Consider the following 25,773-nt stretch of genomic DNA (forward strand, 5'->3'; position numbering starts at 1 on the left):
TTTGGCCCATTATCCTGTGAGTCTTTAAGAACAAGAATTCTTTGTTTTTTTTTTTCCCTCTGAATTATATTTTGACCTTTCTTTCTATCTCAAGTGCTTAGCCTGGCACATAGTAAGTCCTGAATAAATGCTAGTTGATTTCAATTGACTTTTTTTTTAAAAGAAAGCTATATTGGGGGGCAGATAGGTGGCACAGTAGATAAAGCACCAGCCCTGAAGTCAGGAGGATGTGAGTTCAAATCCAACCTCAGACACTTAACATTTCCTAGCTGTGTGACCCTGGGTAAGTCACTTAACCCCAAATGCCTCAGGAAAAAAAAAAGAGAGATCCATATAAATATAATGTCCTCTAGCCTGAAGCTTCTTAAACTTAGCAAATGTTTGATTTGTATACCTAATTTATATATTTATATTCCTGGGCTCTAATAAAAAAAATTGGAGCAAGAAGAAGGTAAAAGAGGTTAAAGGACTGTTTTTCGGGGTGTGTGAAATAATAATAATGAATGATACTGACAAGGTTAAACTACTTAACTCTTTTTTGATTTTCTTCTCTTAAAAAAATGATCTTTGGATTGGGAAAAATAAAAAAAAATGGTTACCAATGAGTAGAAATCTAAGATAAATGAGTAAACAGCTAGCCAGATGGAATCATTATGAACAACTAGATGCTAAGTCACTAGTCCCAAATGAACTACACCCAAAGTCCTGAAGCATTGTTACTAATCTTTGAAAGATCTTGGATGATGGGAGAAGTGCCAGAGGATTGGAGGAGGGTAAATGTCCCAATTTTCAAAAACGGGAAAAGGGTGAAATCCACAAACTATAGAGCAATGAGCTCCCCGGCCTAATTCCTCTTAAAATTTTAGGACACATTATTAATAATTAGGAGAGCATATGAGCACTCTGAAAAGGAAGCAGTGATCACTCAAAATCAATATGGTTTCAAAAAGGCAAGGTCTTGCCAGATTAATCTCATATCTTTTTTTTTTTTTTTTTTTTTTTTTTTTTAATAAAGTAACTAGAGGGGCAGCTAGGTGGCGCAGTGGATAGAGCACCAGCCCTGAAGTCAGGAGGACTTGAGTTCAAATCTGATCTCCGACATTTAACACTTCCTAGCTGTGTGACCCTGGGCAAGTCACTTAACCCCAGCCTCAAAAAAAAAAAAAAAAAAAAAAAAAGAATAAAGTAACTAGGGTGGGAGACAAAGTTGACATAGTAATATTTAGATTTTCTTCTTTTCTTTGCGAGGCAATCAGGGTTAAGTGACTTGTACAAGCTGGTAAGCATCTGAGGCCAAATTTGAACTCAACTCCAGTCTACAGGGCTGGTTCTCTATCCTTCACTGTACAATCTAGCTCCTCACTTATAATTCTCTTAAAATGTCTTGTCCAAAACTGAACTAGTTCTCCAGATGTGGTCCTGCCAGGGTAAAATTTAGTGGAATTCTCACAAACCTATTTCTGGACCCTATGTCCCTTTTTACTATAGCTTTAAGTAAAACAAACTTTTTTGGCTGATATATCATACTGTTGATTATATTGAATTTGTGGTCCACTGAAACCCCCAGATCTTTTTCAATGGGAATTTGTCTGGGAAACTGTCCCCTACCCTGTATTTGTGAAATTGATTTTTGAAACCCAAATGTATAATTTTACATTTTTAAGTTTCATTTTATTTGATTCAGCCCATCATATTAATCTAGTAAGATCTTTTCAGAGATGGGTTCTTTTATTCCCTGTATTAGGAGTTCTTTCAAGCTTCATATCATTTGCAGATTTGACAAGCATGCAATATAAGTGATGGATAAAATGCTAAATAGTATAGGGACATTCCACTAGAGACCTTCCTCTCAGGTGATTTTAGTCCATGAATGATTTCTCTTGGATGTAGCTTCAGTAGGTTCCAGATCCATATAAATATAATGTCCTTTAGCCTGGAGCTTCTTAAACTTAGCAACTGTTTGATTTGTATACCTAATTTATATACCTATGTACCTGGAACCTAATAAAAAAATTTCACTAGCAAAAAGGAGTTGTGAGTGAAAAAAGCTTAACAAGTCCTGATCTAGCCTACATGTAATTGTCTTCTCTATAAGGGTGTTATGCCACAATTCTCTTTTATTGTCCTTGACTCGGTTTCCCTAAATTGTTTTGCCTCAGTTCCTAATTGTTCTTGTCAATATTGCAAACCACCCCCTCCCTCCTTATCATAATGATCCAGATAAGGAGAAAGACCTTCTATCTTAGACATCATCAGAAATTTGGGTGCCTCTCCCCATTCTGTAATCCCAATTTATCAGATATCCCCCATGCCTCCCCCCACCCTGTCAGAACCAGATTGTTAGTCCCATGTTCCTGCTCTCAGTGCTCTGACTCCACCCTTGCCAGGGTACCCCTGTATCTGGGCCGTGTGTGTGTGTGTGTGTGTGTGTGTGTGTGTGTGTGTGTGTGTGTATGTGTGTGTGTGTGTATATATACACACACACACACACACATATATATATATATATATATATATATATATATATATATATATATATATATATATGTCATTGAGAACTCACATTGTTTGCGGGATTCTTGGAGACATAATCTCATTCAGCCCTGGGACCAAACCAGGGATCCATTTGGTCCCAGTAAATCCCTCCCTTTCAAATAAAATATTAAAAACTCTCTAATCTCTATCTTGCCTCAGTTTCTCTGGCATTACAGATAGCAAGAGAGAAGATCAGAGCTTTTTTGAAATTTAAGTGTAAGTCACTTAACTTGGTATGTTAACATGATTGCCTCAAAAAAAAAAAAAAGAAAAGATAATTATAGGCAAACTGTGAGAAAGGTAGAGAACATTCCATATGAATTCTGGCTGAAATAATTGGAGTTTTTATAAACTGGAGCAAGACTGTACTAATAATTGTTTAACAACTGAGCTCTCACACACACACACAAAAAGTATGGAAATATACTTATAAGTTTGCCCTGTATTATTAACGCTTTTTAAAGTCTAGGCAATCAACAAAACAACAAACCAAGCCCTAATGTATCACAATTACTGATTTCTGAGGTATAAATGCTTATCAAGAAAATTTAACAATGGTCTCTCACCAGTCAGACAGAGCTGGCTCCAGCATACCTAAGTAGAATAGTGAAAACTTTGGAGGGAAGTCCTTTATAATGAGACTGGGATCCCCAGCCTCTAAAGAATTAAGGAAGGAAATAACAACAATCACCTGAAAAGATCTGGGGAACTCTACTCAGAGAGCAGCAAGGGGTTGGTACTATGCATCAGAGTATACAACTCTCTACTAACATCCATTCTACCTTGAAGAATTTTTCTTTATTCTACCTCTTTCCCTCCCATTATAGAGCGTTGGGATCATTCCATTTAGAACTAGAGAAGGGAACTATGTCATTTTCCAGAGCCAGGATTTAAGATCTTTGTTTTTAGAGTCCCAGTGTAGGGTGATATTTACTATCCTAGACCACCTTTGAGATCTTGGCTGGACTTCAATCTAGCAGGAGACTTGAAGAGCCTTTGGCACCTTACATTGGAATACTGGGTTGGAATGACTATGGAATACTCAGGGAGGCTCATCTCAAATTCTCCCCTGGGAGAAAACAATTCCATATCTCCTGAAGAGGAAGCTTCTTCCCTCTGCTGTTGCCTGACCATTTGTGTAGTGCTGGACTCTTCCAGAGAAGGCAACCTTCAATCTCCAGCCTCTTGTAAGGGCTCCCTCTCTCAGAGCTACTCTACTCAAGCAAAGGGGAGGCAGCTTTATTTAGATCAGTCAGTCAGTCAGCAATGCATTGATTGCATACTGCAGTCAGCTGTATGATTTGGATATACAGGATGATACCATAAATAAATTAGAAGAGCAAGGGTTAATTTATCTATCAGATCTTTGGAGAAGAAAGGAATTTATGACCAAAGAACTAGAGAACATTATGAAAGACAAAATGAACAACTTTGATTACATCAAATTTAAAAGTTTTGGTACAAGTGCTACACACTTAGGGACAACTAAATGGTGCAGTGAATAGAGCAGCAAGCCTGGAGACAAGACGATCTAAGTTCAAATCTGGTCTCAGACACTTATTAGCTGTCTGACTCTGGGCAGTCAATTTACCTCAATTCCTCATTTGTAAAATGGGAACACACTCTAGCACTATCTTTGCCAAGATAAAACTCCATGTGGTCACATAGAGACAGGACTGAACCACAACAATAAAGTATTAGGCACTGTGCTAAGTTTTGGGGATACAAAAGAAGGACAAAAAGATTCCCTGCCCTCAAGGAGCTTACATTCTAATTGGGGAAGGGGGGGATATGTCAACAGTTGAATACATACAGCGGGGTGAATTAGAGCTAATCTCAGAGAGAGAGAGTGCTCTGACATTAAGGAGATCTGGGACAGGCTTCTTGCCCAACTAAGCATTTTAGCTGAGACTTAAAGGAAACCAAAGAAACCACAAGGTAGAAATAAGTAGGGAGAGAATTGCAAGCCTGAGAATTTAGATTGTTTCTTCTCTGGGGCAGTTAGTGTGGTGCAGTAGGAAAAGCAAGAGCTCTGGAGTCATGGGACCCAGATTCCAATTCCATCTCTAAAGCAGCGGCTTGTTGTTGTTGTTTTGTCCTTCGTTCTGATTCAGGGAGGTGGTGCCGTGACAGGGGAGTGGGGAGGGGGGCTGATAGAACATTTCAGCTGGAGTCCGGCAGATCTGATTTACATCTAGTCTCAGACAAGAGCTGTGTGACTTCTCTGTTTGCCTTAGTTTTCTCATCTGTAATATGGGGATAATAACAGTACCCACCTCCCAGAATTGTTATAAGAATCAAATCAGATAGTTATACAGTGCTTAATATACAGCAGTGCTTAATAAATGCTTGCTTCCTATCTGTCCATGATCACATGGACACTTCTCCCAGAGCCTGTCTATAAAATGAAGGAAATGAGTTAGAAGACCTAGGAGATCTCTTTAAACGTTAGGTTTATAGTCCTACAAATTCAATCTGAAAACACTGCCTTGTATGGAATAGAATAAAAAGGGGACTGGATTTTAGAGGCTCAGGACTCAGATCCCAGCTCTGCTATTTATTGCTTGTGAAACCAAGGTCAAAGTGCCTCACTCCTCAAAGCCTCCGTTTCCAGGTATGTAAAATGAGGGAGGGGAGTTAGGCTGGATCACAGCTTCTTAAACTATGGGCTGTGTAACTGAATCTGGCGGTCATGAAAAATTTGGCAAGAGTAAAAGGTTTCTGAACCCAGCAATCAAAAATTAATTCGAAATCAAACACGTAATGAATCTGAGGTTTTCTGGCAGCCTTGTTCCGCCTTGCCTCCTGCGAGCAACTGCAGCCTTGATTCTGAATCCCCAACGCGCACACCTTGCGCTTTGCATGCACAAACACTGCCAGAAGCTCCTTGGCTCAGATTCGAGAAGGGGCTGCATAAAAATGTCTTGGGTGAGAGGAAGATTTTTAAGCCCTAGACTAGGAGACTTGTACCTAGAAACTTAGGGTCCTCCCAGCTGCACAAATGGCCGCTGGAGTAAGGGGAGAATGTGGATGCACTAGCTGCACCCTCGGCGGAGCGGAGGGAGCATCCTCCCCGACGAAAGATGCGCTGAGCGAGGCTGGGCAGTCCCGGGGAAGATGTGCTTCCCAGCCTTCCCGGGGCCTCGCCATTCTGAGCAGCGCCGGGTTTCAGCCTGGCTCGCTCTCTCTGCTTGTTGGGAAAGAGAATTGATGACAACATCAATAAAACGTCTTGTATACAAGCTGCGCTGCCAACAAGCCCAAGTGCTGCGGATAAATCATCAGCTCCCAGCCCGGTAATTGCTCTGTAAACCAAAAGGAATTACATTTCTTTCGACAACATTCAGTGTCTCCTTTCTCACTCCCCTTCCCAAGACAGCCTGGATGGGGAGTTGGTGGATGTCAATTCTATTCCTTATTTTACCACCAACCAGCTCTGCAGGTGAAAAAGTCCTACAGTGGGGCTCCCGAGGCCTGGGTTCTAATTTGCCTCGGTCAATAATACTGTGTGACCTTGAGCTAGTCACTTCTCTTGGGACCCCAATGTCCTCACCCATACAAAGAGGACACAGGGCTGGTCCAATTCAGACATTCTAGAACCTTTTCTAGATACCAACCTTTCCCTTTTACTCATCATCATTGCCTCCCAGGGCCACACTACAATTTACTTCTCATTCTATCTTTTTTTCTCTTTGTAAAATCAGGGTTTTTTATTACAACTTTAGCAATCATCAATAAACACAACAAACACAATAAACAATTATATAAAGAACAATGGATTGTATGTGAAATTATGAATTTTTGTAGTTAATCATTTTAAAAGTGAATATTATATTTTTAGAGCCAAAAAGGCAATTGCCCTGTTTGATAAACATCCCACATTCAAACACATCCTCCTTACAAAGAACTACAGTCTTCACAGTCTCGTAGATTTAGAACTGAAAAGGAGCAAAGTAAGTATTTTACTGACTTTGGATCTAGGTTCTCAAATGCTAGATCTTCAGGACCAGAGGTATCAAACATAGATCCACAGCCCTACAGAGCACAGCCCAAACAAGATTAAACTGTAGCTCTTATCCGATTTTACTGTATTGATATATTAATTTAAAAAATGTACAAAATGTGATTTTTAAGTCAACATACAGCCCACAGGGATCTTATGTTCTATTTTCTGACCTCCCAATTTTGATTTGAGTTTGACATCCCTGCCCTGAGCCATACCTTAATTTACTTGGGAAAGGTGGACCACTGATGTGTATATATACCAGTTAGATGGCTCCATGGAAGGAATGCTAGATTTAGAGTCAAGAGAGACCTAAGTTCAAATCTGTCCTCAGACATTTATTAGTCATGTGACCTTAGGTGAGCCATTAACTTTTATTTGCCTCAGTTTCCTCAACTGTAAAATAGGGATTACAGCAGAGCCTACTTCCCTGGGTTGTTGTGAAGATCAAATGAGATAATATTTGTAAAGCACATAGCACAGTGCCTGTAACATGGTAGGCACCAGTTATTACTACAACTTAATGTGATGATCTTTGCTGTAACACATGCTTCCTTGGGACATGGCCATCCATGCCTTCCATCACCCAGCTATATGGCTAATCCAGTTAGAAAAAGGTAGGGAGAATGGAGGCAGAGTTCTTGGTTCTCTAACTTAATTGTTAGCACAGTGACTCACTGTGATTAGGAGCAATTAATTTATTCACTCTGGGTCTCAGTTACATTATTCTCAGACATTATCTGTGTGATCTTAGGCAGATCAAATAGGTTTAAACCTATTTGCCTCAGTTTCCTCATCTGTAAAATGAACTGGAAAAGGAAATGGTATCTTTTTCAAGAGAACCCCAAATGTCGCAAGAGCCATATGTAACTGAAATGACTCAACAACAAAAAAAGCTGTTTAGGGGCTGCAGGACAATATCGACTAAGCTTGGGTGAGGCTGCTGTGAGTTATTAACTCACTTCTGATCTTTGGATCCTTCTTGGGTCCTTTCATCTACCTGTCAAAAATAAGTTAAAGCCCATGTATAACATATGTTGGATTGCTTGCTATCTAGGGGAGGGGGTGGGGAGGAGGGGAAATCTGAAACACAAGGCTATGTCAATGTTGAAAAATTATCCGTGCATATGTTTTGAAAATAAAAAGCTTTAAAATAGTTTTTAAAATTAAAAAAGAGAGAGAAGCAATGTAGCCAACTGGATAGAGGACTGGCTTTGAAAATGGAAAATGACTAGATGCTCTTCAGTTGGGGAATGGCTGAAGAAGTTATGGTATATGAATGTAATGGAATATTATTGTTCTATGAGAAATGATGAGTAGGATGATTTCAGAGAAGTCTGGAAAGGTTTACGTGAGTGAAGTGAGTTGAACCAAGAGAATATTGTGTATAGCAACAACAAGATTATGTGATGATCAATTGTGATGGACTTGCCTCTTTTCAACAATAGGTGACTTAGGGCAAGTCCAATAGACTTGTGATGGAAAGAGCCATCCACATCCAGGATGAAGACTGTGGAGATTGAATATGGATCAAAGCATAGTATTATCACTTTTTTGTTGTTGTTTGCTTCTTCTTGTTGTTGTTGTTGTTTTTAATTTCTTTCTTGTGTATTTTTTAACTTTTGATCTGATTTTTCTTATGCAACATGATATGGAAATATGTTTAGAAGAATCACTTTCTGTCTTACAAAAGGGGGAGGAGGTGATAAAGGAAGAAAAATTTGGAACATAAGGATTTGTGTTGAAAACCATCTTTGCATTTATTCAGAAAAATTAAATACTATTTTAAAAAGTAAGTTAAAGCCTTGAATCAGGAAAGAGGTTCTAGCTTCCTTCCGTATGGGCTGGCAGTTAATCCCAGCGTGGATGGAGAAACAGGGTGGCTTATATGCAGGACAGGGGCAGCACAATCTAGGCAGCTAATATTTATTATAAGACGTGGCACAGAGACAGGGCATTGGACTTGAAGTCAAGAAACCTGGAGTTCAGATTCTACCTCAGAGACTATCTGTGCTACCTGGGCAAGTTATCGCTGTGTGCTTCTCAGGCTCTCATCTGTAAAAAATGAGTACGTCACCTAAAGGTCCCCTATACACTTAGGATCCTGGAGAGGTTGGCTAGCTGTGGAGATATCAGGGAAGAGAACAAAGCTTCTTAATGAAGAGTATGGAACAGGCATCTCAGGCAAAGAGGATTCATTTCCAAGTACTAGAATAGGAGAATAGTTGGTGGGATTGCTTCCCCTGAGGCAGAGATGGATTATGAACTCATTCAGGGAGTTCAGTGCCCTAGGAACAAGGTAAAGATTCCCTGGCTTCTTAGGATATGTAAAAGTTGGCATCTTGGGGCAGAGATGGACAGATGTGCCATTATCAGGGGCCTGAAAGCCTATCTCGCTTACTATTGCCAGGAGAGGATACATTATCTCTGGGCCCAGGCAGCTTGGCTGGGGTCTCCATGCTGGCATCGGGTGGGTACCACCCACACATCTTGGTATCCATTGAAAGGAGAGGGAAATGGGCAAGGATGGCAGTCATTCAAGTGTGGCTGGGCCAGCTCGGCCTCTTGGGAGTGGGGCCATGGCTGGACTGCCAGAAACCAGTTGGCATAAGTGTTGGGAGGTGGGGGATGAGGGCACATACACGGAGGAAGATGGTAAGAAGGGAGGAGAGCTGATTAGTGGCCCCTCTCAACTGGCTCAGGCCCAGACTGGAGGCAGAGCTGAAGGCTCTACCAAAGGTTTCTCTGAGTTTCCAACAAGAGTCAATGCTTCTGGAGGTTTTAATATATTCCTAAAACAGCCCCATACTCCAGAAATAGTCTGAGATGTGCTTGTTGTTTGCAAGTGAATTGGATTTGAAGGAGGAAGGCTGTGCAACGTCACCTGCCTCACTTTCCCTTCCCCAGCCATCTGGGTCCAGTGGTAAGATATGGGTGCAGACAGGGAGACGGCCCTAGGTGAAATGGGAGACCTTGGGCTTTTTAAGCTAATGTCTTCAAAAGCCTCAGTTTGACTAAGGATGCACCCATTGGTGATTAAAGTTAGGTAGCAATTGATGCAGAGAATCTCTTCTTTCACCTAGTCCAAAAAAAAAAATTCTAAGTAAATCAATGAATGAATCTGGGAGGGGAAGTTCCTCAGTATTTCTGGTCAAATCAGAAATGATTTGTATTTACATTCAATCTGAGTCGATCAGGACCCAAATAATGATCAAAAAAGTTTGGCCTAAGATCTGTGGGTGGCCAATTAAAATCAGATTGGTTTTGGTTTAAGGCCTGATCCTTAAGAAATGTAGTCGGTAAATCCCAAGATATCTCGAGAGACTTCAGATGTGCAAAAGAGAAAAAAAATGTTTTTAAGAGCATCTTAGGTAAAGATATGATACCCTATGTAGACTGAAGGAGGAAGGGACAGAAACTAAGACACAGAAACTGCCATCCCCAAACCTAGCCCCCTGGGGCTATAGGGAGCAAGTGCTTTCTCCTCTCATCCCTTAGTCAGCCAAAGCAAATGGTTGGGTTTTTACTTTACTGGGTAGCAATGGAAAATACTAATAGCTTAACATTTATGTAATGCTTACTATGCTCCAGGCTCTGTGCTAAACTTTTTATAACGACTATTTCATTAGATCCTTACAACAACCCTGGGAGGGAGGTGCTATTATTAATACCCCTTTTACAGTTGAGGAAACTGAGACAGAATGAGGTGATAGCTAGTAAGTGTTTGAGGCTGAATTTGAACTCAGGTCTTCCATGTATTCCAGACCCAGCACCTTACCTTTTCTAGCAGATCTCTTTTTCTCCTACCCCCCCCCCCATCCCACCTCAGAACCTGGAGAGAATATTGAATGAGAATAATAGGTGGGTGAGCTAGTCTGAACAAAGAAAGCTCTTGGTTCTTCTGGTGAGTAAGAGGAACCAGGAGCTTTGGCCTTTTGCTGCCATGAGGAGGGGGCTTCCTCCTGTTCCAGGATGTTCCTCATGGCTCTCTCTACATGCAGGTTTTCAGGGAAGGCAGGAGTGAAGGTCCTATAATCGGTCCCCGACTTGTCCCTGGTGCAAGCTGAAGGCATTGAAGGCTGAGCTCAAGAGGATGAGTCTTTACCATTGTAGTTCTCACATAAGAGACGATATCTGACTGGACATTTACATACATCTATGAACTTAAGTCTCTCCTTTGAGGATCTTGATTTTGTTCTCTTTTGTTGTTATTGTTATTGTTATTATTAATACAACTTTCCTCTGCAATTGCCTGGGAATGGGGCTCCAGATACACATTTTCTCCAGGCTTTCTGGGGAGGAGACAGGCTCAGGATCACACAGCTAGTAAGTGTTTAGTGTCTGAGGAGGTATCCTGATTCTCCAGCAGGTACTTTTATCCACTGCACCTAATAGCTCCCCCAGACTGCAAATATCTTAAGGGCAGGAACTGTTTCATTTTTAGTAAATGTTTAATAAATGCTTGTGGATTAATTGACATCTATCTTAACACACACTGTCTCTTTGTCTCCGTCTCTGTCTCTCTCTCTTTGTCTTTGTCTTCTCTTTCTTTCTGTCTCTGTCTGTCTCTGTCTGTCTGTCACTCTCTCTCTTTTTTGGTGAGGCAATCGGGGTTAAGTCCAAAAACTAGTAAGCATCAAGGGTTTAAAGTCACATTCAAACTCAGGGCTCTATCCATTGTACTGCTTAGCTGTCTGATTCTCATTTTATAAAAAAGAATCTAAATCTAAGGTCTAGGAGGGAAATGTTTTGTTTAAGGTCACAAAGCTGGTCAGTAGCAAGGCTGGCCCTTGACCCAGTATTCTTAACTGATGTTGACAATATGATTCATGTTACCTACCTAAGATACTCAACTATAGCAAGGTATCCTCAGGGGAGGGCTCTCATTCAAAATCTTGTGAATAATACTCTAGACTGAGGGTCCTTAACCTGGGTCTTTGGATAGCTTTCAGGGAGTCACTGAATGTGGAGAGGGGGAAAAGGACATCTTTACTTTCACTAACCTCTAACTGAAATTTAGCACTTCTTTCAATTATGAACATAAGTAACAGATCATTATTATTCTGAGAAAGGTCCTGCAAGCTTCATCAAACTCCAAAGAGGTTGACAGAAAAAAAAAGGTTAAGAACCACTGGAGAAATATGATAAAACATATTTACCTACAGGAAGAGACAGGCATATTTTCCCCCCAACCTGCTTCATGACACTCCCACCCTTCCCTTTCTTATTCTTTGAGTCTTCTCTGACCCTAACCCCCAATTATTTTCATTTCTTGCCTTGAGAAATCTAGAAAGCTGGGCAGGGACCAGCTTCAAGGAGGGGGATAGTCCTGTAGGTTCTGGATGGGTGAGTGAGGACTTTCTTTAGGACCTGCTTCTCCTGACCAGTTCTTACAAGAAAATCTAGGTGTCAGGACCAGCCTGGTCATAATAGGGCATCTGCAGAGGGAGTTTCTGTCCCATCCCTGGCTGTTCTTATTCTTCATGATCTAGGTGGAGAATTTGGAGGGAAAGGGAGGAATGGGATGGGGTTGAGTGTATGTGGATGAGATGGGGGACATCCCTCCCCCATCCTCCTGAGACCTTTACAATCTGCATTTTTCCTATGGAGGGGCAAGGTGGGAGAGATGTATGGAGCAGCAGTGGCCCAAGCCCCTGGCATTGTCTTGAGCCAGCATTCTGAGAGGGGACTACCTTCCCAGGAACACCTCTAGCATAACCCTCATTGGGTACCCAAGTGGCTACCCGGAAGGAGCCTTCTCCAATCCCATCAGCCTTAGGATGGAGGGTACCACTCCCACCTCTCACCTTCCTTCCAGAAAACACACCTGGATATCTTTTGTTGAGTCGTGATTCTTCATTTCTTCATTCCTGTTGGGAATTGGCGAAGCCTTCTGGGAAGTGGGCGGGTCTGATCTGTGGGTGTGAAAATACAGTGGTGGCTATCCCAGCTGTACCTGTCTAGTACCTGTCTTCCTCCTCTGACTCCAGGGCAACCTGCCAACCTGCCCAGGGAAGGGTTCCCTGCGCTTCCACTGACGGTAGATGGGACCCTGGGGTCTCCTCATATTTGTGTAAAGCCCACCCCTGCCCCTTCAGAGCTTCCAGGAATGGGGAGAGGGATGGTGCAAGGAATGAACAGGTTGCAGGCACAGGGGAACAGGGCACTAACTAAACAGGAGCAAAGATGCAGGCAGAGTTCCCCTTCAGGGAAATCTTCCTAGAACTCAGCTTCCTCACCTGTGAAATGGGGGCAGTGACATCTACCATGTCAAGTTATTGTAAAGATAAAATAAGTTAATGTGGAAACACACTGAAAGTTTTAAAGTCATACAACCTCAGCTATTATTACTCTCTTGAATTCTCGAAGAAGCTGTTTAGGAGGCTCAGGCCCTCCTGGCAGGGAGGAGATGGCAATGTCCGGGCCAAGGGGAAGGTGGGAGGGAAAGGGGGGCGCATGCTTTGGGGTTGGGGCACTGAGGAGAGAGAGGGCAGAACTCACAGGTCGCTGTCCATATCCGTCTGACTCTTGGGCTGCAGTCGGTAGAACATGAAGAGGGCCACAGCAGCTGCCAGAGACACCAAGCTCCCCAGGATCACAGCCAGTCCTCCTGGCCCCCCAAGGGGCTTATCTAGAACCAAGGCAAAGAGGTAACATGGAGGAAACCACCATGGGCACAGGCAGGTCAGGGAGACACAGAGAATAGGGGGGCACGGGTTTGGAGAAAAAAAGATGCAGCACGGGACCCAGAGTGAGTCAGAGATAAGAAATCAGGGAATCTCAGATAGAACAAAACAGAGAAAGGGAGGGAGAAACAAGCAGAAGCAGCCAAGATTTCAGGGTGGGGGAAGGGAGGAAGGAGGAGAAACAATTACTGCTCTTTTCCATTGTGTTCCAGGTCTCAGAGACCCAGAGCATGTTGGGTCCAAGGAATCCTGGAATCCTAATCGTCCTTACCCCTGCCTCAGTCCTTGGCTTGGGACCCACTGGCATGGAAGCCAAGGAGCGAGGGGCAAGAGCAGAGCATCCATGACTCAGAGCTGACTGGCTTCCCCACCCCCTCACCCCTATTCTTGGCCCGGCGGGGAAGCTCTGGAGTAAAGGAATATAATTTCCTTACCTTCCTACCTAATTAAACTGGCAAATGAACTAATTGGTACTTTGTCCTCCCAGCTCTGGAAAGGGGAAGAGGAGCAGAAGTAGGCAGAGATGAGGAACAACAATGCTGAGGCGGGTATCTGGGACAAGCTCCCCCCAAACGGGGAGGCCAGATCCTGCCGACACCCTATAACAAGGGGCCAGAGAAGGGTCGCAGGGAGCAGAGAACAGATGAGTAAACCAGGAAATTATTTTTCTCTCAACAAATCTGGTCCTTGCCAGAGCCTACCCAGGAAAACGCATGCCCAGAGCTTTAGCTAGCAGCAGGATGAACCCGTCTTTATTGCCCAGTGCTGATGCCATTGGTCTTCCAGAACAAAGGGTGAACAGCAATAAACAGCAACACAAAGTATAGGGAATACACGTTCCTGCACTTATGTGCCCTCTTAACTTCTCCAAGTCCTGAAGAGACAAGAAACAAGCCACTTTCTCTCTTAACAGATTGTGGTCAGATTGTCCTCTGCCAAGCGATCCCACCAAAGCAAAAAAAAAAAAAAAAAAAAAAGGATTGTTTGCCTCTGCTTAGTGGGAAAGGGAAAGGTAATGTTGGTGGGGTGGGAACTATGCCTTGCTGTGAGATTAAGGGCAGGTCCCTCAGCCTCTCTGGGCCTTGTGCCAAGAAACACCCAAAAGGCTTGTCAGGACTGAGTCGGGATTTTCTTTTCACTCTATGGTCAGATTAAATACATTCATCCATCACCTTCTAGGGTGACCATCATCACCACCTAGGACATCTCACTAAGAATAGAAGCCCCAGCCAGATGGGGATCCTATAGAACCTATTAAAATTATGATCTTGTCTCAAGAGCCCAACTCCCATTACCCCCTCCCCCACTAACTCACACGCTACTTTCAGGCAAGGATTGTGGATTATTCATTTTTGTGCCCCCCCCCAGACCTTCAGTTGGTATTTGATGAATGAATGTGTGACTGGCATCAATAGAAGCAGATATAGTCTCTGTCCCTGTCTCTGTTCTGTGACCTTCATAAAATGCCAGGAAAAAGTGCCCAAGGAGAAAATCATGCACAGCCATCCCCACCCCCTTCTCCCTCTCTCTGTCTTACACACACACACACACCCCTACATATATAGAATTAATCCTAGAGAGCACCTAAATTGAGATGCTAAATTACAGTTTGCAATAAACATCATGGAACTCAATTTTCCAACATGCAGAATTTGCCTTCACTTGCATCTCATTTTGCTTCCTCCCCCTCTCCTTCCCAACCAGAGTGACTGAGCAGCAATCTGCATTAAACCAACAAGCTGATTTAGTTCCTTTTGATTCAGAAATGAAGACGATTTTCACCTGTGTTTCCCTCCTACTAGCCCTTCTGGCCTTGGGTGATACCTGAAATACCAACCATCCCAGAAAAGTTCTGTTCCCTACCCCCCTCCAAGCAAAAGATGGTTTGGCCCATAGGAGCTGAGTTATCAAAGTTGTCAAAATGGGGGAGAGAAGCAGCGGAGAAAGTGTCCTTCATCACTCAAAACAGATCTAAACTACTCATCAGCTAAGCTCACCACCCTCCCATCCATTTTAATGAATATGTTTGTAGGTTAGAATAGCAAAGGAGTAAAATGTCATGGTATAACAACAAGGAACCTTTCTTTTGCATTCTGTTATTTATTGCTAGAGATATCTATCTATCAAAGGTGTTTTTTTAAAAACTGTCATATAGGATATTCAATGTAGCAACAGAAATCATTGAAATATTTCTTTCAGAGTAGATGATTCTAGTCAAACTGGTCTATTCGCTGCTGTCAACACCAGATCTAGCCTTATTCTATCTAAACATCTCACTAGAACCTTGGCCAGGGCAAGTATTTTGCCACCTTCTCAACTGCCATCCTATTTACCAGAAGCAGCAAGTCATTTCTGAATTGGAGAAGAGAGCTCCTTGATGATTTCTGGTATGGCACCCCCCCCCCATTAATCCAAGAGAGATGTTGAATCCCACACTCCAATCATGGAGCTTATCTCCAATATATATGTCAATTACCTCCAATCCCCAGTCCCCATATCAGCTACTAAAAGCAGTTATACAACCTATTAATCATGGCCTGTATACTTACAAAGGTAACTGCATTCTCATGCATCCTCCCCCTCCGGAGCAAATCCACCTTGGACCTTCAGATCTTGTGGCTGTGGCAAGCAATCTTTGGAGGATGGTCTCTCTGCTCAGGGCAGACTGGTGAGTAAGGGCTTGAACCCTATAGAGTAAGCCCAAAGTACTCTGCCCTCCTGCTTTTTTTTTTTTTTTTTTTTTCATTTTGCATTGGACCAAGTGACTCACATAATAGTGTTTGCATATAATTCACAAATAAATAGAATGAAGAAAATTAAATATGTGTACTTGATGAAAATCAACTTTTTTTTTTTTTTTAACTCATAGAGTTGTGGGACCAAAAGTTTGGAGACATTTGTTCTAGACCTCCTGATCTGGGGAGATCTTAAGCCACTCATCTTTCCCTGGGGCAGAGCAGGCAAATAGTCACCTGCCCAGTCCACACCCTCCTACAGCTTCCCTATTCTTCCTTTTCCTTTCCTGCCCTAACCCTTCTAAGTCCTCATGCAACTCTACTTTTCCCCTTCCATTGGAACCTTCATTTTATTTTTAACAAATGACCCTCATTAGAGCTCTTCCTTTAGGCCCCTTCCATCTCCTTGAAGTCACATAAAATGACTCTTCCCAGGAGACAGTGCATCCCTGGCCACCCACCCAGTACCATATGTACCTTTTCTCGTGCCCCATGACAAAATAGTTCAGAAGTATATTTATTGCTTTCTTATTGCCCCTTCCAATCACTTTTACTTGGAACCTTCATCATAATTTTCTTCTTTTTCTCTCCTCCTCCTCTTCCTCCTCCTCCTTCTTCTTTCTTCTTTTCTTCTCTCTCTCCTCCTCCTTTTCTACTCCTCCTTTTTGTTCATTCCATCCAGATTGATTACCCTTTTCAGATTCAAGTGCCTATATGCTCTGAGTCCCAGGTCATTCTGCCACCTTTTTGGTAACACTCAGTACCTAACCATAGTTTTGATCATACTCAATTTCATTGTTACCAACAGAGAACTTCCACAAACCATAATTCTTAACTTTCTCCATCTCCTTTCACCTCTGGTGATGAGACTGGCTTTCCCATGCCTCATTCTTCCTAAATCTATTCTCTGCCCCCATAGGAACGTCGAATGGTATTACCTTTCTCCTCTGCTCTCTCAAGTGTCCCCTGATCTGGGCAGTCTCTCTTCCTTCCCTTTAGAATCTTATCTGTTTCGATAACAATTCAACTTCATACTAAATTAACCCTTGAACCTCTTGCCCATTGTTTTATGGCTACTTAATTCTTTCTAAATCTTCTTCTTGGAGCACTTTAACTATCTTCTCCAGCTCAAGACCTTTTGAATGACAACTCTGTGACCTGGGAATCATTATAAATTTAATATTTTAATCAATTTCATCTAGGTCCCTCATCACCACATGCCTCTCCTTTTGCTCTTTCTTCCATGATAACTGAAGTCCCCACAGTGGCTGTTCGAAATCTTCTCCCTCAAAAATCTTACTTTATGCTTCATTGAAAAAACTTAGACCAACCATCTTAAGTGATGACTCTTTCTCATTTCCACACTTTGAATCACTTCAATGTCATCCCCCACAATGTCCTCTTCTGTTCCGGTCTTGGAAAATTATCTAGCCCTTCTTGAAAATGACAACTTCTTAATCCCATTGCCTCTAGAAGCTTGACCCTTCAATCATCCCCTCTTTCTAATTTATAGCTTTTTCTTGCCTGCTGACTCTTTCTCTACTGTCTTCAAACATCCAGATCTCATCCATCCTTAAAAATACCCGCTCACTTGACCCTCAAGCTATCATCCTACATGTCTTCTCTCTTTCACACCCAGATTCCTCAAAAAAAAGTTGTATACACTCATAGCCACTGCTTTCTCACCTCCCACTCACTCTTCAATCCTTTGCATTTTGGCTTATTTCCCATCACTTGATCGAACCTGCTCTCTCTATGGTTACCAATGGTTTATTGTTAAATCCAATGGCATTTTCTCAGTCTTCAGCCTTCCAACTTACCCTCCCTACTTCTAGAGACTCTTTTCTCCCTGGATTTTTGTGACATTTCTCTATCATGATTTTCTTCCTACTTGTTGGACCAAACTGTTTTAGTCTCCTTTGTACAATCATTATTCATTTCCTGCATTCCAACTCCCAAGGGGATATACCCTAGAATTTGGATTTTCTCTTTTTCTTTCCTTGTATTTTCTCTGTCTCTCTCCGTGAAGCTCTCTTTCTTTTTGTCTCTCTGTTTCTATGTGGATCTCTGAATTTCTGTCTCTCTTTGTCTTTGTCTCTCAGTGAGATCTTCCATGGAATTAATTAGGATCTTTATGTATATGATTCCCAAATCTACATATCTGTCCTTTGTTTCTTTCCTGAGTTCCATTCTTGTATCTTCATCTGGATGTCTCATAGATATTTCAAATTCAACAACCCCAAAATAGAATTCATTGTTATCTACCCTGGACCTTCTCCTAATTTTCCTATTTCTGCTAAGAGAACTACCATTCTTTCAATCATCTAGGTATACAATTCAGGAGCTGTTGATTTGTCATTTTCACTCATCCTCAATAACTAATCGATTACCAAATCTTATCAATTCCATCAAATTTATCCCTTCAGTATCTCCTGAACCATCCCCCTTCTTTCTACTCATACAACAACCATCCTCATTGATTTCTCATCACTTGGACTTTACTTTAGCCTCCGAATTAGTCTTCCTGCACTCAATCTCTTCAATCCATTCATAGCTGCCAAATTGATTTTCTTAAAATGTAGGACTAACCAAGTAACTTCCCATTCAAGACACTTCAATTACTCCTTAAAAAATATAAACACTGTTGTTTGGAATCTAAAATCAATCAATCAGCTTTTATTAAGTAGATAATATGTGCCAGCCATTGAGAATACAAATACAAAGAGTGAAGCAATCCCAACTTTTAAAGAATTTACATTTTAACCGGTGAAATAAGTATAAATATAGATATAAGGGAAAGATTCTTTCATATTTTGCTAGCTTTGCTCATTGAAAGGGGCACACAAACAACAAAAGTGTGATATGTTTTTGAAAAATATCAAAAAATTGGATCACAAAGATAATGCACTTAGGGTAAAGACTGCTGAAGAGTCTTATTTCCTAAAATCTAATTTACATGTGATCAACAGGAGTACTTTAGAGTTGATAACTGGGAAGCCATGAAGTTCAGAATTGTTTTGTGATTACCTTGCCTGATCATAGCTTGCCTGATGGAAATGAAGATTTTGTTTATCATCACAAGTTAGAAATGAGGTGTCTCACCGAAGGGACCCTGCTATGGATTAGTAAATTAATCTATAGAAATACCTCAGAAGTGATTAGTGGGAAAAAGTCTTTTCTACCTTTCTTTGCAGTGCAGCCTACTTCTTAGGTCTTAGACCCCTCACTTCTCGGGGAAGGGATCAGAACTAGAAAAACTTTGTAAATCCCAGTCTAAGAGTTTCTTCTCTTCCTGAAGAACAGGTTAGTATCTTGGCAACAAAGAGAAGTGGGTCTCATCCTACAGTGGAACAAAATAGTCTAGAAAGTGGTATAGCTCAACAGAAAAAAATCATATATTGAACACTAATGCCTATCATGGAACTTCTGTGTGGACTATGCCTGAGGAAAAGAAGTAATATTATGGCCTACAGTCCCAGAATTGGGAGCTGTGCTGGGCATATGTAGTGCTTATATATGTGCTTCACATACCTCACTATAATGATATTTTAAATTTACATTCATTCTTTCCCATGGAAACTGCATATATTGATGGGAAAGTGTTCCCTAGACTTCTGACCAAGATTGTTTATCTTAATGGGAAAAAGACAACCACAACCCAGTTTCTACATATCTACTCCAGAAATTCACACTGGACTAAATAATGACTCTAATGAGAAGCTTCAATAAGTGACTTCAATCTCAGCACTGTACATGAGGTTAACCAGAAACCTGAGGGTAAGAGAAAAGGAGGTTGGCAAAAAACAAAACAAACAAACAAAAAACCCCAAACCATGGTAGCAAAGAGTAGTTTCCAAGCAGTAGCCAGGGAAAGCACCAAGGTTTTCAGAAAATCCATGAATGAAAACCTTGGAAGTCTGAAGTTGCAGAAGGTAGTGACCAGTTTTCACAGCATTACTCTGAGGATATTCCAAGGCCAGAGAAAAGAAGAAGCACTTATTAAATATGTACTATGATCAGGTACTATGCTAAGTGCTGCACAAATATTATTTAATTTGATTCTCATAGCAATTCTGGAGCAGGTGCTATTATTATTACCTCTGTTTTATAGTTGCAGTAACTGAAGCAAAGATTAAATGACTTGCCCGAGTCACTAACTAGGCTGGATTTGAATTCAGGTCTTTCTGATACTAGACCCAGTCCTCTATCCACTGTTTTAGCTAGAGTTAATATATATATATATATATATATATATATATATATATATATATATATATATATATAAAGAATCTACTAAGCATTTCCTAAAAGGAAGACTAACAGGAAAAGTCCCAGAAACATCAAAGTTAAAATTCATAGCTTCCATCTCTAAGAAAAATTACTGCAAGTATCCAAAAAGAAATGGTTCACATACCATAAGTCCACAATATGATTACATAAAAGCTGATACTTCCTATGATAAATGAGAGAAGATTTTAGAACATAATATCACAAAAGGCAATAGATATAGGGTTATAATCCAGAATAATTCACCCTGTAAAGTTAACTATAAAGTTGAGTGTAATCCTAGAGAGGGAAAATGGACTTTTAAATGAAATAGGGGAATTTCAAACATTTAGGATGAAAAGACCAGAGCTGAGTAGGAATTTTGAAATACAAACACAAGTCAAGAGAAACCTAGGAAGGTAAATTTATTTGAATCACCAAAATGAGATATATAATGATGTATGTTAACATTTTAATGGGAGATTTAAAATGTGTTCCTTTCATTCAATTTATTTAGTAAACATTTATTAAGTACCTATTATGTACCAGGCACTGTGTTAAATGCTAAGGATATAAAAAGAGGCAAAGGACAATTCTTGCTCTCAAGAAGTTTATAGTCTTAATATATTTAAAGGATATTGAGAATAAGAAAAACAGAGGTCCTAGAAGAGGCTGTGTAAATTAGCTCTGTTCTGAAAGTTTTAAGAGGGAAAAGAGAAAGAAAGGATATATTAACATAGAAAAGAGGAAGGAGACAGTAGAATTTATTATCTCTTACAACTGAGGAGTGTGAGAAAAATATGGAAACTAAGAAACAGGCATTCGTTGAACCTCATTTTTTCTTAAATGAACAAAAGAGGATTGAATACACACACACACACACACACACACACACACACACACACACACAAGTTGGTGTAGAAATACATCAAAATTAACAGGAAAACAAATGAGCATGTGGAGAGGGTGTCAACGGAGGAAATAATACCAGGGAAGCCGATAGCAGTGAGCAAAACAAACTTCTGATCTTAAAGAGAAGATTAAAAAGTGGGGAAAGAGGAGAAAATAAAATAATTGGTATCTGAAGAGATGCTTTAGATTGTTTCAGGCAACTGGGAATTGGCTGAACAAATTATGGCATATAAATATAATGGAATATTATTAGGCCATAAAAACAATGAAAGAGACAATTTCAGAGAACCATTAGTAATACAAACTTAGATAGAGAGAAATGAGTAGAACCAGAAGAATGCTTTATAAATATTTTAAAGAAAAACAACTTTGAAGGAGTTAAGAACCCTGATCAATGCAATGATCAATCAAATCAGAGAATATGTAATGAAGCATATTACTTACATCCTGATAGAAAAGTTGATGGGCACAAGGTATAGAAAGAGATATATTTTTGAACATGGCCATTGCTTGACTTTGTTTATTTGTCACAAGGGGTTTTTTCCTTCTTCTTCTTTTTTTTTAATCTATTTTTAATTGGGCAGTAGCATTTGGCATGACAAGAAATGTTAACAATGATGATGTCAGAAATAAAGAGGGACATTTAAACATTTTTAAAAGATGCAGTAAAAGAGAACCAAAAGGAAGTTCAAAAGGAAGTATAGAGAAATAGGACAATTTTGAAAATAATGTGTAGAATTATATATTTTTAAAAAGTAAGGTATGTGATATAAAATGGAATCATGGATTCATATAAACTTCTTTATGACTCTTACTGTGTACTTGGAAATTTTCTTTCTTTCTTTCTTTCTTTCTTTTTTTTTTTTTTTTTTTTTTTTGGTATTTAAGCTCATAATTTAAAAAAAGAGAAAGAATGACCTCCAGGTTTATGGTTGGAATGTTGTAATTATTCTTACTTTGTCTTCTACTTAGCAAATATTTTGATTAAAAGTTAATGGGGAAAAAAGTTAATGGAATAAGCTGGCCAATTTATTAAAAGGGAAGCACATTGGTGAGGGTTCAGAAATGAAAAAGGTAATAGGAGAATAGCTATCTGCCAGGATTACTCTTAGGAGAAAGAGATAGACAGAGAAGAGAGACAGAGAGATAACAGAGAGACAGACACAAACACAGACATAGATACAGAAAAAAAAGAGAGAGATATAAAGACCCAGAGACAGACAGACAGGCAGACAGACAGACAGACACACACACACACACACACACATACACACAGATAGAGAGAAAGGGAGAGAGACAGAGAGACAGAGAGACAGAGAGAGAGAAAGACAGAGAAAGAGAGAGACAGAGAGACAGAGAGAGAAGGAGAAACAGAGAGAAGGAGAGACAGAGAGAGAGAGAGAGACAGAGAGAGAGAGAGAGACAGAGAGAGAGACACAGAGAGGAGAGACAGAGAGAGAGAGAAAAAAGAGAGAGAAAGAGAAAGAGAGAGAGAAGGAGAGAGGGGATTGGAAGAGGATGGAGGGAGGGAGGGAGGGAGAGAGAGAAAGAGAGAGGATATGAATTTACTTGTAGCTATGGCTATCCCATGGGAACCATTGAACCTGTTATTGAGGTGAGTGAGTCTATTGAGAGAAAGAGGGGATGGAGTGTTCATATACTTCCTACATAAGAATGCAGAATAAATACAAAGAGTAATTACAAATGAATATAAAGTAGTAAATACAAAGTACTCTGAAGGATAAAGAAAAATTTTGTCTAAATTCTTAGCCTGAGATCCATGAAATGTTTTAAAATATATATTTTAAATTTAATTTGAAAATTTTCTATAGTATTTTATTTTTCTAAATATATATAGTTTTCAACATTCATTTTTGTAAAACTTTGTGCCCCAAATTTTTTCCCTTCTTCCCTTATTTCCTCCCTCTCCAAGACAGTTTTTAAATGTCTAAATAACTGTTCCTTTTAATACTATATATATTATTTTATGCATTTAATAATGATACTCTAAGAAAGGGTCCATAGATTTCACCAAACTACCAAACCAGAACTGCTGGTACTTTAGAAAGTAGTGCTTGGGTGGGGTCTTGAAGGATAAGAGGATGCTATGAGGCAAAAGCAAGGAAAATGTATATAGCAAAAATGTAAGATAAACAATGTAAAGGCATAGAAAGATGAGATGGAGAATCTGTGTGAGGAAGAAAAAGAAGGCTAGTTTGGATTTAAAGATTTAATAGCCAAATAGCCTATTAATAAACATTTATACTTAGTATGTGCCAGACACTATGCAAAATGCTAGGGATATAAAAAAAAGGTCCTTGCTCCCAAAGAGTTCACAGTCTTATGGAGAGACAACATGCCAACAACTAAATCTAAACAATATATGTACAAGATAAATTGGGGATAGACACTGAAAGTAAGGGGGACTGGAAAAGACTTACAGATAGTGAGACTTTAGCTGAGCCTTGAAGGAGCCAGGAGACAGAGATGAGGAGGATGAGAATTCCAGGCAAAGGAGACAGCCAGAGAAATGTCTCAGAATCTGGAAATGGAGTATTATGTGGAAGAAACATGGAAGCTGTAGCAAAGCGTATATGAAGGAGAATTTTAAAAAGGCTAGAAAATACATAAAAGGTTAGATTATAAAGGGATTTAAAAGTCAAAGAGTTGATTTTATATTTTATCCTAGAGGTGAAAGTGAGTCACTGGAGTTTATCGAATAAGGACTTAATATGGTCAAGTCTGGGTTTTAGGAAGATCAATTTGACAGCTGATTTGAGGAATGACTAGAATAGGAAGAGACGAAACAGGGAAAGCTCATACTATTGCAATGGTGTGAGGTAATGCAGCAGAGTGACAGCAGTGTCAGAGGAGAGAAAGAGGCATATATAAGAGATATTATGAAGATAGGGGGTATGAGAGAAAGTGAGGAGGCAAAGATAATGGCATTTAGCAACAAGAGGCAGAGCTTAATTTTAAAAGCCATAAAATCAGCCAAAAATGAATAGGATCAAAGAAACAAGCAAAAAACACTACCAAAAAAACCTTGACTTTGAAAGTGACAGGAAAGATAAAAAGCATAAGAACAGAAGATAACTATGTCAAAATGCCTACATGTGGAAACTTAAAGGGGAATATGAAGTAATCCTATGCCAAAAGGCCGTCTTGGAAGAGTTCAAAAGTAGTTTAAAAGTCAAATAAGAGAGACAGAAGAAAAATTTGGAAAAGAAGCAAGAGAAAGTTAACAGCTTGGAAGAAGAAGGACAAAAATGGACTGAAGAAAACAGTTTTTTTAAAAAAATGCAAGTGGTCAAATGGGAAAAAAAATCCACTGAAGAAAGCTATTCCTTAAAAAGTAGAATTGGTCCAAAGGGAAAAGAGGTACAAAAGCTAATTGAAAATAATTCCTTAAAAATTATAATTGGGCACATGGAAGCTAACAACTCTATGAAATATTAAGAATCAGTCAAACAAAATCAAAAGAATGAAAAAGTAGAAAATGTAAAATGTCTGGAAAAACAATTGAACTGGAAAATAGATCCAGAAGAGATAATTTAAAAATTATTGGACTACCTGAAAGCTATGACCAAAAAGAGCCTGGGCAGCACCTTTCAAAAAATTATCAAGAAAAATTGTCCTGATATCCTAGAAGCAGAGAGTAAACTAGTCATTGAAAGAATCTACTGCTCACCTTCTAAAAGAGATACTAAAATGAAAATTCCAAGGAAATTGTAGCCATATTCATCATATTTAACTTTCTAATGTTCTATTCACTTCCTTTACTTCTTTCTTGTTTCTTTGTTGGTTAGATTAAGCTAAATCTGAGAGGGTCAGATTAAGGTCTTTCACTAGTATAGTTTAGCTGTTTATTTTTTCTTGTAACTCACTTAACTTCTTTAAGAATTTGAATGTTATAACACTTGTTGCATATATGTTTAATACTGATAATACTTCATTGTCCATTGTCATTGTTCATTGAACCTTCTTAGCAAAATGTAGTTTCCTTCAGTATCTCTTTTAATTAAATCTATTTTTTTGCTTTTGCTTTGTCTGAGATCAGAACTGCTACCCTTACTATTGAATGGGGATGGCACCTACACAAAATTTGACTATATACATAAAAAACTCACAATCAAATGCAAAAAAGCGGAAATATTAAATGCATCATTTTCAGATCATAATGCAGCAAAAATTATATATAATAAAGGGCCACAGAAAAAATAAGCTAAATTAAGTGGAAACTAAATAAGTTAAACCCAAAGAATGAATGGGTCAAACAACAAATTATAAAAATAATATGGTGTTGATATCTAAGCCAGGAAGAGCCAAAACAGAGAAAGAAAATTATGAACCAATTTCCCTAATGAATATTGATGCAAAATTTTAAATAAAATATTAACAGAGATTATAGCAATTTATCACTAGGATAATACACTATGATCAAGTGAAATTTGTATCAGCAAGCATTATATGTAATGGAGATAAACTAGAACCCTTTCCAATAAGATAAGAAGTGAAGCAAGAATGCCTATCATCCCACTATATTATTCAATATATAATACTAGAAATATTAGTTTTAACAATAAGAGAAGAAAAAGAAATTGAAGAAATTAAAATAGACAACCAAGAAATAAAA

At 39.6% G+C, this 25,773-nt stretch overlaps 1 protein-coding gene across 2 annotated transcripts in view; it reads right to left on the reverse strand.

Annotated features, from left to right (window-relative positions):
- Window positions 1–25,773, reverse strand: part of NECTIN1 (nectin cell adhesion molecule 1) — a 181,011-nt gene that overhangs the window by 22,936 nt on the left and 132,302 nt on the right. For both annotated transcript variants that reach the window (XM_074302469.1, XM_074302468.1), the window contains exons 6-7: window positions 13,040–13,169; window positions 12,366–12,453 (exon numbers count right to left, since the gene is read on the reverse strand). In XM_074302469.1, coding sequence (XP_074158570.1) covers window positions 12,366–12,453; window positions 13,040–13,169 — 218 coding nt within the window. The remainder of the gene's footprint in view (window positions 1–12,365; window positions 12,454–13,039; window positions 13,170–25,773) is intronic.

The sequence above is a fragment of the Sminthopsis crassicaudata genome, chromosome 3, assembly GCF_048593235.1.
Source record: "Sminthopsis crassicaudata isolate SCR6 chromosome 3, ASM4859323v1, whole genome shotgun sequence".
Lineage (NCBI taxonomy): Eukaryota > Metazoa > Chordata > Mammalia > Dasyuromorphia > Dasyuridae > Sminthopsis > Sminthopsis crassicaudata.